Genomic DNA, 16,762 nt, shown 5'->3' with positions numbered 1-16,762 from the left:
GCTTTTTAAAAAAATCATATTGAAATGTAAATCTAAAGTAAACATCAGATGACTTACAATACTGTAGTGCTCAGGAAATTCCATTTAAACGAGACAAATAGGTAAGGACAGTTTGACAGGTTCATTTCCTGGGTTGGTTTGGTTTCTACTTCCCATAGAAACATGAAGTCTCCAACCCTCGTGAATGGACAGAAGCCACATACATGGTTTTGTAGATCTCAACAGAACAAGAAACAAAATTTACGAAAATAACACCATATCTTAAAAGAAATCACTACAATCTCTCTAATCCTCTGATGTCCTGTCATTTACCAAAGAAAGGAAAGGATGCCAGGGAGGAGTTGGGAGCGAGGAAAACACTGCCATGACCGTGTCCTTCTGCCAGGCGGGACAAACACCGCTGTGGAGAGGTGACAGCTCTCAGACCCCAGCCTTCTGAGAGCGCACACAAGTGTCATAACTCATCAGCTGCCACTGCCCTCAGTCCACCAGGTGGGCAGAAAGATAGCAGCGGCTTACTTGGAAAAAGACACTAACATTTAAGATCACTTGATGTGTATGGGCAGAGAAAACTGCGCAGGGCAAGCCCTGGGAACTAAGCCCCTTTGAAGGAAAAGAATGAAGAGGTGGTAGCTCATTCTACATCAATGACAGGCAAGAGGTGGCAGTAAAAACATACAGGTTGGTGGACTCCCCAGTGGGTGATGTCACCCAAAATGAAAGACAACATAAGAAGACAGACAATTTGTTCTATTTCTGGAGCTCTAAGCAAAGTCTGCTCCAAGGGCATGAAGTTCTAGGGATTTGTGGCCTCCTTTAGCTAACGGCAGACTATAATTCGGGGTCATAGACATGTCTACGACTGCGACCCAGAGGACATTTTCATTGAACACTTGGTTCTCTCTCCATATTTCCTTTCCAAGTGGATTTCCAGGTCTGCATGTCAAACTGGATATATCAAATCCATGATGTGGAAACAGTGTGAAGAACACACTCAGCCTAGTGGAGGAACCAGCGACCTGGAAGACATCCCTTTGCAGATAAAGAACCCTGTTACAAACAGAAATGGCTACATCACCCTTTTTGTCTAAGTACAGGAATTGGACAAAAACTGCCAACTGAACACATGCGCATACATGGGTGCATGTATGTAAGTACATGCATTTGCATGTGTGCATGTGTGTGAGTACATGCCTTTGCATGTATGCATGTGTGTGAGTACATGACTTTGCATGTGTGCATGTGTGTGAGTACATGCCTTTGCATGTGTGCATGTGTGTGAGTACATGCCTTTGCATGGGTGCATGTGTGTGAGTACATGCCTTTGCATGTGTGCATGTGTGTGAGTACATGACTTTGCATGTGTGCATGTGTGTGAGTACATGACTTTGCATGTGTGCATGTGTGTGAGTACATGCACATACATGTGTGCATGTTGAGATACCTGTTCTTAAATGTGTTTATATTTCTTCTCAGTGGAATTATTCTGTTTAAATAAATAGCTTCTTTAGCATAGAATGGATATTATGAGATGCTACCAAATAATTTTGTAACAGTACTTTTTAGCCTATGTTATATTGTTGTTAAAATAATGTCGGCATGGGTTTTCGCCCAGTGGTAGGAGGCTTGCCTATCAAGGTGATCCTGATTATAGCTACACTCTTTGTAGCTGAATATATTCTCCTGTGACTGCACACTCTGGTTTTGGTTAACCACTCTTAGTAAATTTTAGAGTCCCCTGATATCTTAACTTTTCGAAATAAAAAAAGGTTTCTTTGAAAACAAAATTAAAAATAATTTCTAGAGATAAAAATTGATTTTTCTAATTGCCCTACTAAATAACTCCTAAAATTCTATGCTATATGATATCATTTCTTTCTGATGATGTGTATCCAGGAAACACATGGAATGGCTTTGGACTAAGTCTGCATGTGTGCTAAAGAACAGGCATAGCAGAGGTTGGCCAGCAGCCAAAAGCATTCTGCTAAGCCTGACAAACTGAGTTTGATCCCTACAATGCATATAGTAAAAGGAGAGCTCCCCAAAATTGCCTTCTGAGCTCCATACATGATGACAACTGTCCCCTCAAAACACTAAAAGAATAAAAAAGAAAAAAAGGAAAAGATTTACTATATTAATATTCTAGCAATTCAAGCCATACTCACTAGAGCTGGGAAAGTGTACTGCCCAAGAAATTGAATAATATGAGATATTAATGAAAAAAAAGACCTCAGTTCTTAATATCACTACCATAAGCAATTCTTTATATCTATCAAATAAAGACTACAACTGAAGATAGCAATATTCTGGATTGTAATTTAAATGTAGAATAAACCTTAATGCTCATAATGCCGCCATTGAGAAAAAAAACCTACAACTGTAAGGATCCCAGCATTCTAGTGTGTGAGAAGCCAGAAGCAAACCCTTCATCTTCTAACGGCTGCCACACGACACAGGGCAATCCTGCACCAAGGACCTTCTATATGAGTGTTTAAAACAGTAAGCTTAATAGAGAGCCGTCATTAACACTCACTGATACTGACGACATTGTGTGAGTTATAATGAATATGTAACATAGGTTATGAGGACTATCAGCTGCTGCTGGAGAATTAACGCAGAAACACATTGAACATAAATTGCAAGTGGGATAATCCTGATGAGTGAACAAAAAAAGCTCAGTTATAAAGAAGGAATTAAACTTCTAGATGACAGGCATTTAAAAACTGCCTTTAATAGTAATAGAAGAGTGAACTAAAGAATCAATAAATAGACTTTTATCATCCAAGCTGTAAGACATAAAATGGTTTAAGCATCATTAAGCTCTGTTTTTGTGTTATTCCTCCAGTGGTCCCAGACTCACTTTCTACACAATGAAACCTACATGCCTATTCTAGCCTTTAAGGCCATTCATAATATTGCATTATTTCTGACCTCAGTTTTCAACATGCTTCACACCTACACAACCTGTTCACTCTGTAAAATAACCCTTCTTCCCAGCAATACAAGTGCCAGTGTTTGCTGAACATTGCCCCTTGCTAGACACACATGTACTTCTCTCTCCACAGACAGATGTAAAGAGAGCAGTGTGTTAACTTGCCCCTCATCAAGTAGCCCAGAACATGGTGACGCTGAGCTTTGAAGGCACTTCAAAGTCTAGTTGGAACTTACTTTTAACCAATATTGTCGCTGGTGGTTGGGCTCAGCATGATTCTGGGTCCTCATTCTGGGTGGTGCCTGGAATACTCTTCACCCATGGATATAGGTCCCAATCAAAACTTTCATACTTCCTCTTGGGGATTTCCCCAAGTAGACTATACTATTACATCTATAAAGACATTCCTGTTCTGTGGGGGGGGGGATCTCAGTGATCATCTGTGAGACAGAAGGCTATATGTTGGATAAAATTCTAGTAAGCAAGGAAAAGATACGCACATACAGGTGCACATCCACACACATGCTTTTTTTTTTTTTTTTTTACTGCTGTCAAGCCCATAAAAATATATATCTAAGCATTGTACCTTACTAGACCTTGGTCTCCCCTGACACAGTATCTAGTATTAAAATCATAGTATTTCTATAGTTTTCACCTTAGCATAAATGTTGTTTAAGAACAGTTGCATTTGGAAATATTCTAACTGAGCAATTCTCTACCACAAGTGCCTTAATAATCAACACAAAGGCCCAAGAAAAAGAGAACCAACAAATCATTAGATTAATTCCATTCATTTCTAAATTCAGCTACACATGTATAGTGTGACCTGATGGGTAAGGAGCCGCCATCACTCACTAAGGAAGAGACACATTTGTTTACTGGTCACCCATGTGAGGGAAAGCAAGTAGATGAAGATGACAGTCAAATTTCTTGGCTGAGTGAGCCGCTGTCACAGCCAATTCCTCTGAGTGTCTGTAAAACACCTTTTAGACAGCGCCTCAGTTCAGTGGTCAAATGCAGATTTTATCTTACCTCTATCCAGGCGAGTCTCTGAATTTTTGTTATAAACAAAGCAATGTTTTAGAAACATTGTGTTTGAAATATAAAATTCCATATCACCATTAGAATGAATAGCTATTTTAATTCAAATGTATTATTTCAGTATGAATCTAAATGTACATTTCAGCATAAGTCTAAATAACATTAAAGATGTTATGCACTCACATGTAAGTATGATATATGTATGTACATTAATTTCATGATGTGGTCATGACATTTCTCAGTAAGTGTATTATTTTAAAATAGTTAAATAAGTCACACACAAATACTGAGAATTATTAATTTTTGTATGGTATATAGATGCATTTGTGGGTACTGTGTGTGTGCATATACAGGAAGAGAGGATGCTGTCCTTAGCAGCCATGTATCTTAAGAAAAGAAAGAGCAAATGGAGCTGCCATAATCTAGTTTTTAAAAAAATAAAATAAAAAATAAAACAAATTGTTCAACCTAATCTAATAAAGGAGTCTTATTAAATCTTAGTTATCAGAAAAAAATAAATTCTGAGATTCAGAATCTGGAACAAGCCACAAAAACACACAGTGATCATCTCTCCTGGGGCTCCCTTGGGATGGGTAACCTCTGGTCGGCGTGCAACCACAGCTTCTACCTGGGACTCTGAGAAGCACGCTGTAGCCACCTGTCCAACATGCAGTGTTGGCACCAAGGCCTTACTTAGGCCTTTGCAGAGATGATCAGTTGGTGCTAGCCATTGGTTTTCATTGCTACAGTCTGAATGTCCTACTACTGTTAGTGACAGGCCACCAATTGCACAGTTCACCGAAAGACTCCTGCTGATAGAAACCGTCTCTCCAACAGCTCAGAAATTATGTATCATGCAAGCAACCATCCTGGCAATAAAAAGGGAAGAAATGCTAAAAAGTGTTAGGATCACAGAAGACTGAGAACCTCAGAGTTACACACACTTTAATCTTAGAAGAGAGATGCCATGAAAATAAAGAAATGTTAGTATCCTGGTTCTAACACAGAGCTTCCTGCGTTTTCCCAGGAGTATTCAATTGCTTGACTGAATATATTTACTCGGACTTCATATTTCAAATTATGTGAAAGTAAACACATTAATACTGCAACAGCAACAGCACATTCCAGGATTTATTTATAGTCCTTAGAGTGACCAGCCCTGAAACCATATACTACTGCCAACCTCCAGAAACAAACCAGTAATGGTTAACGTGAAACCCTTAATACTGCAGTGACCTATGACAACTGTATTTACACAGGTGTGCCTTGTGGCCTTCTCCAAAAAGCAAGTGTGAAATACGAAGAAGTGAGACCAACCCTGGACATAAACAGGGAAAGACATAATACTGGTAAAGCAAAAAAAAAAAAGGTCCATTTTTATAGGTAAATATTATTCTCTGCTAGGCAGCCAAACACAAGGATATGAATGAATACATTTTAAGTTACATTTGGGGATACTCCAAGAAGTATAATTAGGAATGTAAGTTGTTTTTCTATTTTTAATGTTACTCATTTTAGACTTGGAGAACGCTGACTCTCCTCAGCTTGTTCTCAGAAATGTCTAAGTACTACACCCAAACCCTCCAGGCAATGTTCGACCTGTCCTGGCGTTACTCTCCTTCTCAGGGATCAGCTACTGAGCAGTTCTGGACAGAGCGCTGGCTTTAGATTGTTTGTCATTGTTGCTGCAGCCAGGGTGTGGAGAAATAACTCCATGCAAATTGTTCTGGCTTTGCAGGTCTATAATGGACATTCCTGAGGGAATCACCTCATGAAAATTCATTCTCAGGCTGCCCCATGGCTACACTTTGTACGTTTTACTAGGCACATAATAGCCGTTTCAGACAGCCCACTTGAAAATTAGCTGTCTGGAATTAAGGTACAGCTCTCATTACCATTAACTTCCCAAGATCAACATTTTAAGTCGGAAAAGAAAAGCAGAAAACAAACAAACAAATCAACACTAATAATTTGTCAATCCCATTCCTTCCCTACACACTGAGAGTCTGTCACCAGGGATGCTTAAATTAAAACAATCTAGACCAAAACAGATGGTGCCTTGTCACTTCTCCTAGGTGACTGAAACAAATCTGGGAAGGACCTGTCATTTCAAAGTCTGCTTAGCCTACAATATAAGAGACTGGGTGTTCTTTCTCTTTCTTCCACCCTTTCTTCCTCTCTCCTTTGTTTTTTTACCCACCTACCTGTCTGATGGATAAAATACTACATTTCCTAACGTTGACTCTCAGCGTAGTCTATTTATCACACAAACCATCAAGTGAATAGTTTCGTTGAGTGCAGAGGAAGTAAGGATACAGATACAGACAGAAAGCCAGTACGGTACAAGAGAACCACACCGCACCGGCGACTACTAACTTCTGCACACAACACCCTAACTACCACTCTTCATGTTTCTCTCCAGATACAGTTTGTAATATTGTCTCCAGTGGCTGCCTGTATCTCCTTTTGCATCAGGCATGATACATGCACTTTGGAAAATGACAGTAGGAGATTAATACACGCACAAGCATCAGAGAACCTCTTACTGATCTCAAATAGCTATTTTCCCTTCCCCCACCACCCAAAGTGTACTTACTCACGAAGGCTTCCTCATCCACAGGCAGACGCATGGACATGCAGAAGTATGTGTCAGACTGTTAAAAAGAGAAATGTAATAAGAATTCAGGTTAAATGCCTAAGAACCAGAATGAAATGATAACTCTTAAATACCTGGCCTCTAAGACCACAGAAGCATTCCAGTGAGGTGAGAAAGTCTGCTGAGGGCTAGTCAGCACCTTAGAAGATCTAAGTGTGGATAACTTATATACACAACATTTTTCCCCCCTATGGTGCTTTTATAAACAATTCTGGAACTTTTTTTACAAGGGTCATCATCATGGATGATAAATTTATCAAGGCCATATTTAAAAGGCAACATTGTAAATGTAGAAAATACATATGACTTCAAAAGAGTAAGGGGCAGTTATGATTTCAGCTTAGATATTTAATTACCACAAATATTTGGTTTTAGAGATAATATTGCATATGGTTACTCTCTTATTTTACATTTTTATTTAATTCTTAGAAGAAATCAACATAATCTCAAATTAGTCTGTTCCCTTATCAAAACTGGCACTCTTGTTGCTTGAATATCACAGGAATTAACATTAGTCTTTCGTAAGCCAGGGGTGCTGGTGTGTGTTTATACTTTCATCTGCTCGGGGAAACAGTCAGGAGGATCACTTGAGTCCAGAAGTTCAAGGCCAGCCTGCACATTACAGCAACACTTTTACTCTAAACAACCAACGAAAATAAACGAAACAACGAAATTGAGCAGTAAAAGCTTCAAGTTTGGGAGAACATTTTCTGAAGAAGGCCTGAACGGAAACTGTATGCAGCGAAGTGTGCACTATGGTTGATAACACGAAGGTAAGCTGTGCTCAGTTAATAATTTATACTTCATACATTACTGTTGTAATGACGTACTAGAACCAACAGAGCCCAGCTATGTGGGATACAGATCACCTGAGTGTCTCTAAATATACGGTTAGCAGAAAAAACTCATGCAAATGACCTATTTTTACCTCTGTCTTAGAAAACAAAGGAGTTGATGTAGACAAAACAAATATGGTAAAATTTAAAGAATTACAAAAATATGATTTGGTCACCATTACTACTTTTGTTTATGACACTTTTTCAGTTGAGAGAATAGTTTTCTGTCTTAAATTTTCATTTAGAAAATGGATGGTGAACTCCAGTAGAAAGGCTAGGCCCCCAGGGATGGGTGGGATCACCCACCCATCTCAAAATTGTTAATCCTGAAATGTTCCTGTCCAAAGGAAAGACTGGGACAAAAAAAATGGAGCAGAGGTTGAAGAAAAGAGCATATAGAGACTGCCCCGCCCTACATAGGAATCCATCCCATCTGCAGACACCAAACCCAGACACTACTTCTGATACCAAGAAGTGCTTGCTGACAGGAGCCTTGAATGGCTGTCCCCTGAGAGGCACAGCGAGAGCCTCACCAATACAGACGCTGAAGGGGATGGCAACCCCATAGGAAGAACAATATCAACTAACCGGACCACCAGAGCTCCCAGAGACTAAACCCCCAACCAAAGAGCACACATGGAGGGACCCATTACCAGCTGCATATGTAGCAGAGAGGAGGGAGGCTAGATTGCTGAGGTGGGACTGGGTGAGTTTGTGGGGGAGCACCCTCATAGAAGCAAAGGGGTGGGGGAGGGAAATGGGATGGAGGGGTTTGTGGAATAGTAACTGGGAAGGGGGTATCATTTCAAATGTAAAGGAATAAATGGTTGATAAAGAAAAGAAAGAGTAACTGGGTGAAGAAATGTCACAGTACACACAAGGAGGCAAAGGTTCAAAGGCTGAAGCCATGTGCTTTGTATGTGGAACCCAAGAGATATGTACACAAAACAGTGTCTAAACACTTTAAACTGTGAACAACCACGACTAAACCTATTCCTAACTGTCTTGTAATGTTATAAAACTGATCTGGTAAAACGCAAGAATTGTAAAAGGAGTAATCAACTTCTTTTTTGTCTTTGAGCATCAGGGCCTATAAGAAATTCAGAACCTACATATTTGTGACTCCTGTAGCTTCTGCTGCTATTTCTAGAATCATGTTTATTGTGTGGTTTCCATCTATCGTGCTAGTCAAAGCAATCCAATATGGCAGACAGACCGGATTCCTCCACTTTAAGCCCAGTAAGGAAAACAATAGCCATGTACTAAGATTGTGCTATGTGCTTCTGCTATACTGTGTTACTATTATCCCTGCTTTAAAGATGGGGAAACTGAGGCAATCCAAAATTAAGATGTTCTACAGACAAAACTTTCCCCTGGATCAAAGTTTAGTCTTGGTTTTAGGAGTTCTCTTTTCAACTAGGCACAACCTTACCATTCAAAAACTTCAGGTTCTCAGTTCAAACTATTTTCTCTGCCTCCTCCACACACACACATACATACAAGAGACTTGACTGAACACATTTCACAGCGAAGGGCTGCACTTTTAGTAGGATCCCACCATCTCTTGATGACAGCTCCATTCATTCTACAAACAAAAATGACTCTATAACAGCCTGAAATTCACACACAGGGCCAGGCCCCTGGATGCCTGCGAAGCAGGTATCCCACAAAGCAATTTTCCTTCCTTTCTCTGCCACTTAGGATGTGAATCTATTCTCCGAGGCTGTCTTGGGAGAGTACTGCTCAGCTCTGCTGCCCTGCTCTGGCTCTCACTGAGGCAGCCTGCCACAGACACAATAACCTTAGCTGTCCTCCAGGTCATGCCCATAACAAACCCAGACGGCCTCCGCACAGAGGCAAAACCTTTCCACAGTCATCAGCAGACCCCAAACTAAAAGGTTGCCTCCCTTTTGTCCCGGCAAAGTTCCGTTAGCTTACAGTGGATACCCTTTCCAAAGCACAGAGTCACAACAATAAAAATCTATCCTTCTCACTTTAACTCAGGCCTTGGAAAGCCACAAGAACAGCAACTTGCCCAACACATCACAGATGATCCAGAGCAATGTGACACATAATAACATAAAAGGTAAACACAGCAACAAATGCACACTTAAGGAGCTAAGCATTCATTTCTAACACAAACGATTAGGATAAGTAAAAATGAAACCAAAATTCTTTATAATTTGAAAAAAGTTGTTCGTTTTCCTCTTTGGTTATAATCCAGTTCAAGCCCTGCTGGAACAGCCACGTTACTGAGTTAAATAGATACATCAAAACAGGCAGCCCAATTCTCTTGATAAAAGCTAAAGCAAAAGCAAAACACAGGAAGAATGTATACATTAATGCTCAAAATATAGAAAACTGCTGTTAATATCAGATCCATGCTGTGTTCATTGCTCTTATCAGCTGTTCAACTTAAAAATCAGAAAAACTTGGGGATGTCTTTGCCTCATGAATTTACATTCATGAGATTATAATTTAACAATGTTTGCATTTCCACTGCTTAATTCCTAGGGTTCAAAAGATGTAAAGTCAGTAAAGGAAACAAAAATGCAGGGGAAGGAGAAGGAGAGAAAGAGAGAAAATGCAGTGGGCAGAAGAATCTTAATCATCTTGGGTGAGACCATCTATAACAGATGAAGTATTATTTCAACCATGAACCATCACAGTCTGACGCATATGCCCAGTCTTTTGAGATGAAGAATAATTTCAACATGGAGAAAAGACTGTATGGCTTTTCCCCTAAAATAGAGCACATTTAAAACACAGCATAGCAAATCAATCTCCTTAGGTTGGAAGCTCTGAGAACCACACAGTTCAAGTACGTGGGGGACAGATCTGTGAGAGAACAGGACAGTTTGCCGTGGAACCTGTGCTACCATGGTATGGTACTTAGCATTGAGGGAGGAGTCCAAAACCTCCGATGTGAAATTTTCCAGGGCACAACTGGAAAGCTCCATGGTAGAGGATTCACAGACATTCCCAGTGGACTTGAGCTGGGCAGGATGGAAGCACATATACTCTTTACAATGTTGCTTAATGTTACTCTCAAATGTGTATTGTGTGGTTTTTTTAACAGAAAGATTACCAGGTTGATCCACTTAAGGCCACCCAGGCAGTTAGTGTCAAAATAGGATTGAAAACCTTCTTGTTTAGGCCAGTAAGACCATCACAGATAGTGGGGTACACTTCCTGTCGTTTTTGTGGCATTAAATTTTAATCTACTGAAATTTCTGATTGTGACTCACCTTTAAAAATCTCATAACCCTGATTTTTATAAAGACTAAGTTCTATATTTCAAATTAAATTTCTTCATACATAACTACCTAGTGTTTTTGTCCCCTCCTCCATACGAATTGTAATTTGTTGGACAACTGGTCAGAAAATGGCACTTCTCAAACTCTTACATAATGCTGGTGATTATAATCTTTCCATTGAACCATATTAATTTATAGTAGGTCACCAGGCACACATGCACTTTAAGATGAAATCCCACACTGTGAGAACCAGCACTGTAACTATGTGTCTGTGTGCTGTGCACTAAATGTAAAGGATGAGGAATCAAGTGACCCTCCATGAAATTTCACACCTGCTGAAGGCAGTGACGTCACAAAGAGCACTGCACAGCGTGAAATAGAGAGCAACTGCAACGAGGTGTGAGTGGCTCACACTTGGAAACCCGCATTCACACACTCAAGATTGTGGAGACAGGACGGTTGCCAAAAGGTTCTCCAGTCTCAGTGACTTCTGGGACAGCCAGAGTGAACAGCATAAAGAGATCCTTTCTCACAAAATATAAACACATCACTGATATGACCAACCAAACCCATTACGCTTTTTAAAATGGTGAACATTTAGAACACTAATGTTTTAAAAATATCTTGATCCAACAGCCTTTGCTGTTCCACAAGACTGGAAGGGGTTCACTGTCAAGCTTGAAAACCTAAGTTCAATCCTCAGGATCCAACTAGTAGAAGGAGAGAGAAGACTACCTAATGCTGTCCCCAAATTTCACAAGTTCATCCTGACACACATATCCACACATGTGCAAACAAACACACATACACGAATATACAAAGGTAAAAATAATTAGTGACTCATGCCTCTGTCAGAATTTAGCCTATGACACTTCATAAAAGAGAGAATATTTATTGAGCCTATTCTTTTTTTAATTGGATATTTTCGTTATTTACATTTCAAATGTTATCCCCATTCTTGCTTTCCCCTCTGAAATCCCCCTATCCCATCCCCCTCACCTGCCTTTATGAGAGTGTTCTCCACCCACCTACTCCCTGTCCTGGCATTCCCCTACACTAGGGCATCCAGCCTTCACAGACTAAGGGCCTCTCCTCCCATTGTTACCTGATAAGGCCATCCTCTGCTCCACATGCAGCTGGAGCCATGTGTACTCTTTGTTTGGTGGTTTAGTCTCCCAGAGCTATGGGTGGTGGGTTCTGGTTGACTAACATTGTTGTTCTTCATATGGCGGCCTATTCTTTAATTTGAAAAGTTTCCAGCTTAGCTATTTACCACATTAACAACCATCAGATAGGTTAATAACAGAATCTTTTAAAAACGGAAGTGTACCTCAGGAAGATGAGCCACTTCTTTGCAGAAAAACAAAACAAAACAAAATCCGATTATCTAGGTTTGATAAAATTTATATCCAGCCTTCTAAAGCATTCTTCTTTACAATATGGTAAAAGAATCCAGGTGAGGTGGCGCATGCCTTTAATCCCAGTCGTGAGGAAGTGGAGGCAGGCAGATCACTGAGTTCAAGGCCAGCCTGTTGTACCTAGCAAGCCCCAGGTCAGCCAAGGTTATAATAATGAGACTGTGATTCAAAGCAAAAACTAAACAAACAACAAAAAGATGAATTAAATGCTATTTTTAGATGTCTCTAATATTTTTAAAATATTATCTTAAAAAAAAAATCTCACAAACTTCAACTGTTTATCTGGTTAATGGAGGCCATAAGGAAATCAAAGACATAAAAACGTAGGAAGCGCAATCCCAGTCCCCTGAATTCCCAGGAGCACTGTTAATGTTCTGTAGCCCTGGATGATAGGAGGTGGCAAGTGAGAGCAGACTTGGAGCTATTCGGTCTTCACAAGTGTGCTTCTGCAAAGTTATCTGAACACGTATTTATAACTCCGTTCAATGCTTCTCCCCAATACCAGTGGAAGACACCAACACAGGACCTTACTGCCACGGTGATCACCTTTCCACTGGAGCACAGTCCTGGAGGAGACTTCAACAACTCAGCCCTACCACTCTCAACGCCCATACATCACCACCGTGTCGAATGCTGGGTTTCACACCGTGGGAAGAACACTGGATCAGAGCATCGTGCCATGGCACTGTCTGCAAAGTCTGCTAGCATAAGGCTCAGATGTGCAACAGGGAGAAGTAAGGTCTACATGGCCGGGATTTCCAGTACCGTCCTTTGGTATATCAGCCAACTCTGAGTCAAGAGAGATGTGATAATACAGATGCCTCTTTACTGAGCCAATCGGGAACTATTTAGAAAAAGCATTTTTTTTTTTTCTGAAAAAGAAAATGGTATGCTAGAAATGCAATGGGGTCCCTTATTGCTTAGAAACTCCTGTCATATTTGATTACTAAGTATTTTTAATGAGGACTTATATAGATAGTAGCCATCTTAAAGTAACAAATAATAGTCTTGTTTTTATTTTCAATTTTCAAAGAACTGAGATGAAATCGTTTCTGTGGAAAGTGAGGCTAATAAAGCCAACTGCTTATTTAAATTATTATGGGACAAACAAAACCAGCTGCATACTATTACATGTAGAAGCTGTTGACATAAAACCAGTAATTTTTGTTTTGGGAAAGCAAAGGTACCATTCGCATTCTAGTGTGAAATGCTATGATTTGATCCTGATTGGATAATATCATTTTATTGTGCAGGCAGAAACAATTCCCCAGGTTGGCTTTACTGAGAAGACTACAGAATGCAGTGACCAAAATGGGTTTCAAAATAGATAATGTGGCTCAGTTTTCTGGCTTTGCAATTGTCTTGTCTCCAGAAAAAATACGTTGCTTGTAGTTTCTGGTAAGTCACCGTGGTTATTTGTTGTTAAGAAGCCACAACTATCAAAATAATGTACAATGAAGGAAGGTTAGTATATAAACTGTTTAATGTTGTATTTGTGTGCATGTGTGTGTATTTGTGTGTCTGTGTGTATGTGTGTGTCTGTGTGTATATGTATGTCTGTGTGTCTGTGTGTGTGTCTGTGTGTGTATGTGTGTGTGTGTCTGTCTGTGTGTGTATGTGTATGTGTCTGTGTGTCTCTGTGTGTGTGTCTGTGTGTGTATGTGTCTGTGTGTCTCTGTGTGTGTATGTGTATGTGTGTGTGTCTGTGTGTGTGTGTGTATGAGTGTGTCTGTGTGTGTGTTCAGGATCCATTATGTTGTAGACCATAAAACAGACAATGAAAACAATGCCCAGCAAAAGTAGAACCAATTCATAACAGAAACATTCTTTGTGCTTCCAAGTAAGTAGTTACTCAGAAAGTAGGTCACAGCCTGTTTACCAACCCTCGGCCAAACACACAAAATCCACCAGAACCATAAAGGGTGCAGAAAGCTCAACATGTTCTTCATACTCCCTGTCATGTAAATAACTTATTCTACACAGAGACCCCAGAACCCCAGACACTGAGGTTTCTGTCCATACAATAAAGGAAAAGAACTGAAGGAGATCAGAGTGCTCTGACAAAAAAATTCATTACAGAAAGAAAATGGTTGTAAGTAATTTTTCAATATTTTAAATTTGTCTGGGCTGATTTATTTCACATTTAAATGAATCAACTAATGTTTGAAAAGATGGAAAAAACTTATATGTGTGTCTGGTTGTAGAGGTAATCTCTGTGTTATTTTGAGACACCTAGGTATAGCCAATGTTGTAGAGCATTAGTCAGAGATCTAGAAAGAACAACAACAAGAGAAATTATTGTCTCTTCCTCTCCCGCTCAGAGCTGGGACATAATGTCTTGCACTTGGACATCAGAATCCTAGAATCTCTGGCCTCTGGACTGTAGGATATATAGAAATTGCTCTGAGATTCTAGGACAGTTGATTTGACAGAGCTATACAGGGATTTACCTTGCAATAAGCCTTTTTACTCTTGATAATAATGGGACCCAAGCAGCCATTATATTCCCATTCTATTTTACACTACAGAATCTATACCAATGTGAATTTGAGCGCCTACTATCAGTTCAGTATCTAGAGAAATTTGTCCAACACATATAACACCAATAGATAATGGAATAAAGTTGCTGTTTCTTTCTTTTTTTAAGATTTATTTTATACATGTGAATACACTGTAGCTATCTTCATATGCACCAGAAGAGGGCATCAGGTTCTATTACAGATGGTTGTGAGCTACCATATGTTTGCTGGGAATTGAACTCAGTTACCTCTGGAAGAGCAGACAGTGCTCTTAACCACTGAGCCATCTCTCCAGCCCAAAGTTGCTGTTTAGTAAAGTGACTTGAATATACTGACTTGAATATACTGGATAGCTCATTTGCTAAAGTGCTTCCTTGTAAACACAAGGACCCAAGTTTAGATCTTCAGCATCCACAAAAATACATGTGTGGTGGCATATGTCTATAACCCCAATCTCTTGAGCAAGCTAGGTAGCTAGTCCGCGACACTACTGAACCTTCCATTTACTGAGGGACTCTGCTTCCTAAACCAGGGACAGTGACGAACTAAAACCTCTACACACTCACATATGTACTATATACCAGCGATCAACAGACATCAGCGTGTAGGAAGCCTGGCCAACAATAGGAGCTCTACAATTATTTGCTGACATTTCAACATTTAAACTTGCTGGATGTCAATAAACTCATGATTTAAGAAAGTCTGAACAGAGATTTGAATCATAGGTGCCCCTTAGTAGAGTGTTATACAGAATCAAGTTTTAATGGAGTTTTGAACTCCCATTTTAAATTAGGCCTATAATCATACTTGGCTGAAAGTACCTGTTTCTCAGTGCCATGAAGCTCAATGGAAATGACTTTCCTGGCAAGAGCACTTAGGGGATCATAAACTGGAATGAGCCAATGGTGACAAAAGGTATTTTGGTGACAGGAGATGCTACCCAGAGGCTTTGCACAAGTTCTTAAAATTTTCATTGTATCAAGGTGTAAATAGTGATTTTCCCCAAAACAGGGTTTAATATAAAATTAGTAGAATTGTACTAGGGTTTCTAGGATACTAGGATGGGGATTTATGTGACAGAAACTCTGCTGGCTTTACAGGGGCTTTTCCCACCAGACACTAGTGGCTTTTTTCCCTTTTTTCTGGTTTTATTGAATACATTTTATTTACATTTCAAATATTATCCCCTTTCCCAGATTCCCCTCCATATTCACTATCCAACCCCCCCTAGTCCCACTTCTATGGGGGTGTTCACCCACACCCACCCCCTCCCACCTCCCTGCCCTGACATCCCCTACACTGAGGCATCAAGCCTTGGCAGGACCAAGGGCTTCTCCTCCTAACAGGGCCATCCTCTGCTACATGTGCAGCTGGAACCATGGCTCTGTCCATGTGTACTCTCTAGTTGGTGGTTTAATCTTTTGGAACTCTGGTTGGTTAGTATTGTTGTTCTTATGGGGTTTCAAACCCTTTCATGTCCTTCAATTGTTCCTCTAACTCTTCCATTAAGGACCCACCCTGTTCTCACTTCTCCGACTGGCTGCGAGCATCTGTCTCTATATTTGTTATGTTCTGGCAGAACCTCTCAGGAGACAGCTAGATCAGGCTTGAGACACCATGCACTTCTGGGCATCAGCAATATTGTCTGGGTTTGCCAGCTGGTTATGGGATGGATCCCCAGGTTGGGCGTCTCTAATACCCTTTCCTCCAGTTTCTGCTTCAAGTGTTGTCTCTATATTTTCTACTGTGAATATTTTCCTCCCCTTTCTAAGAAGGACTCAAGTATTCGTCCTTCTTCTTGAGATTCATGTGGTCTGTGAATTGTATCTTGGTGATTCTTAGCTTTTGGGCTTATTTTCAGTTGTCAGTGAGTGCATACCATGGGTGTATATTTGTGCTTTGGTTATCTAAATCAGGATGATATTTTTAGATCTATTAATTTGCCTAAGAAGCTTATAAACTCATTATTTTCAAGAGCTACGTAGTACTCCATTGTGTAAATATATCACATGTTCTGTATCCATTACCCTACTGAAGGAAATCTGATTCTTTTCTAGCTCCTGGCTATTATAAATAAGGCTGCTATGAACATAGTGGAGCATA

At 40.0% G+C, this 16,762-nt stretch overlaps 1 protein-coding gene across 12 annotated transcripts in view; it reads right to left on the bottom strand.

The window, feature by feature from the left end:
- The window catches only part of PAM (peptidylglycine alpha-amidating monooxygenase), a 270,816-nt gene that overhangs the window by 117,161 nt on the left and 136,893 nt on the right, over positions 1 to 16,762 (bottom strand). For all 12 annotated transcript variants that reach the window (XM_080932647.1, XM_080932652.1, XM_080932651.1 and 9 more), the window contains exon 4: positions 6,570 to 6,627. In XM_080932647.1, the coding sequence (XP_080788773.1) occupies positions 6,570 to 6,627 (58 nt within the window). The remainder of the gene's footprint in view (positions 1 to 6,569; positions 6,628 to 16,762) is intronic.

Source organism: Micromys minutus (assembly GCF_963924665.1).
Source record: "Micromys minutus genome assembly, chromosome: 19".
Taxonomy (NCBI): domain Eukaryota; kingdom Metazoa; phylum Chordata; class Mammalia; order Rodentia; family Muridae; genus Micromys; species Micromys minutus.
The sequence above is the reverse complement of the archived record's forward strand: the minus strand, read 5'-3'. Positions and strand labels throughout refer to the sequence as shown.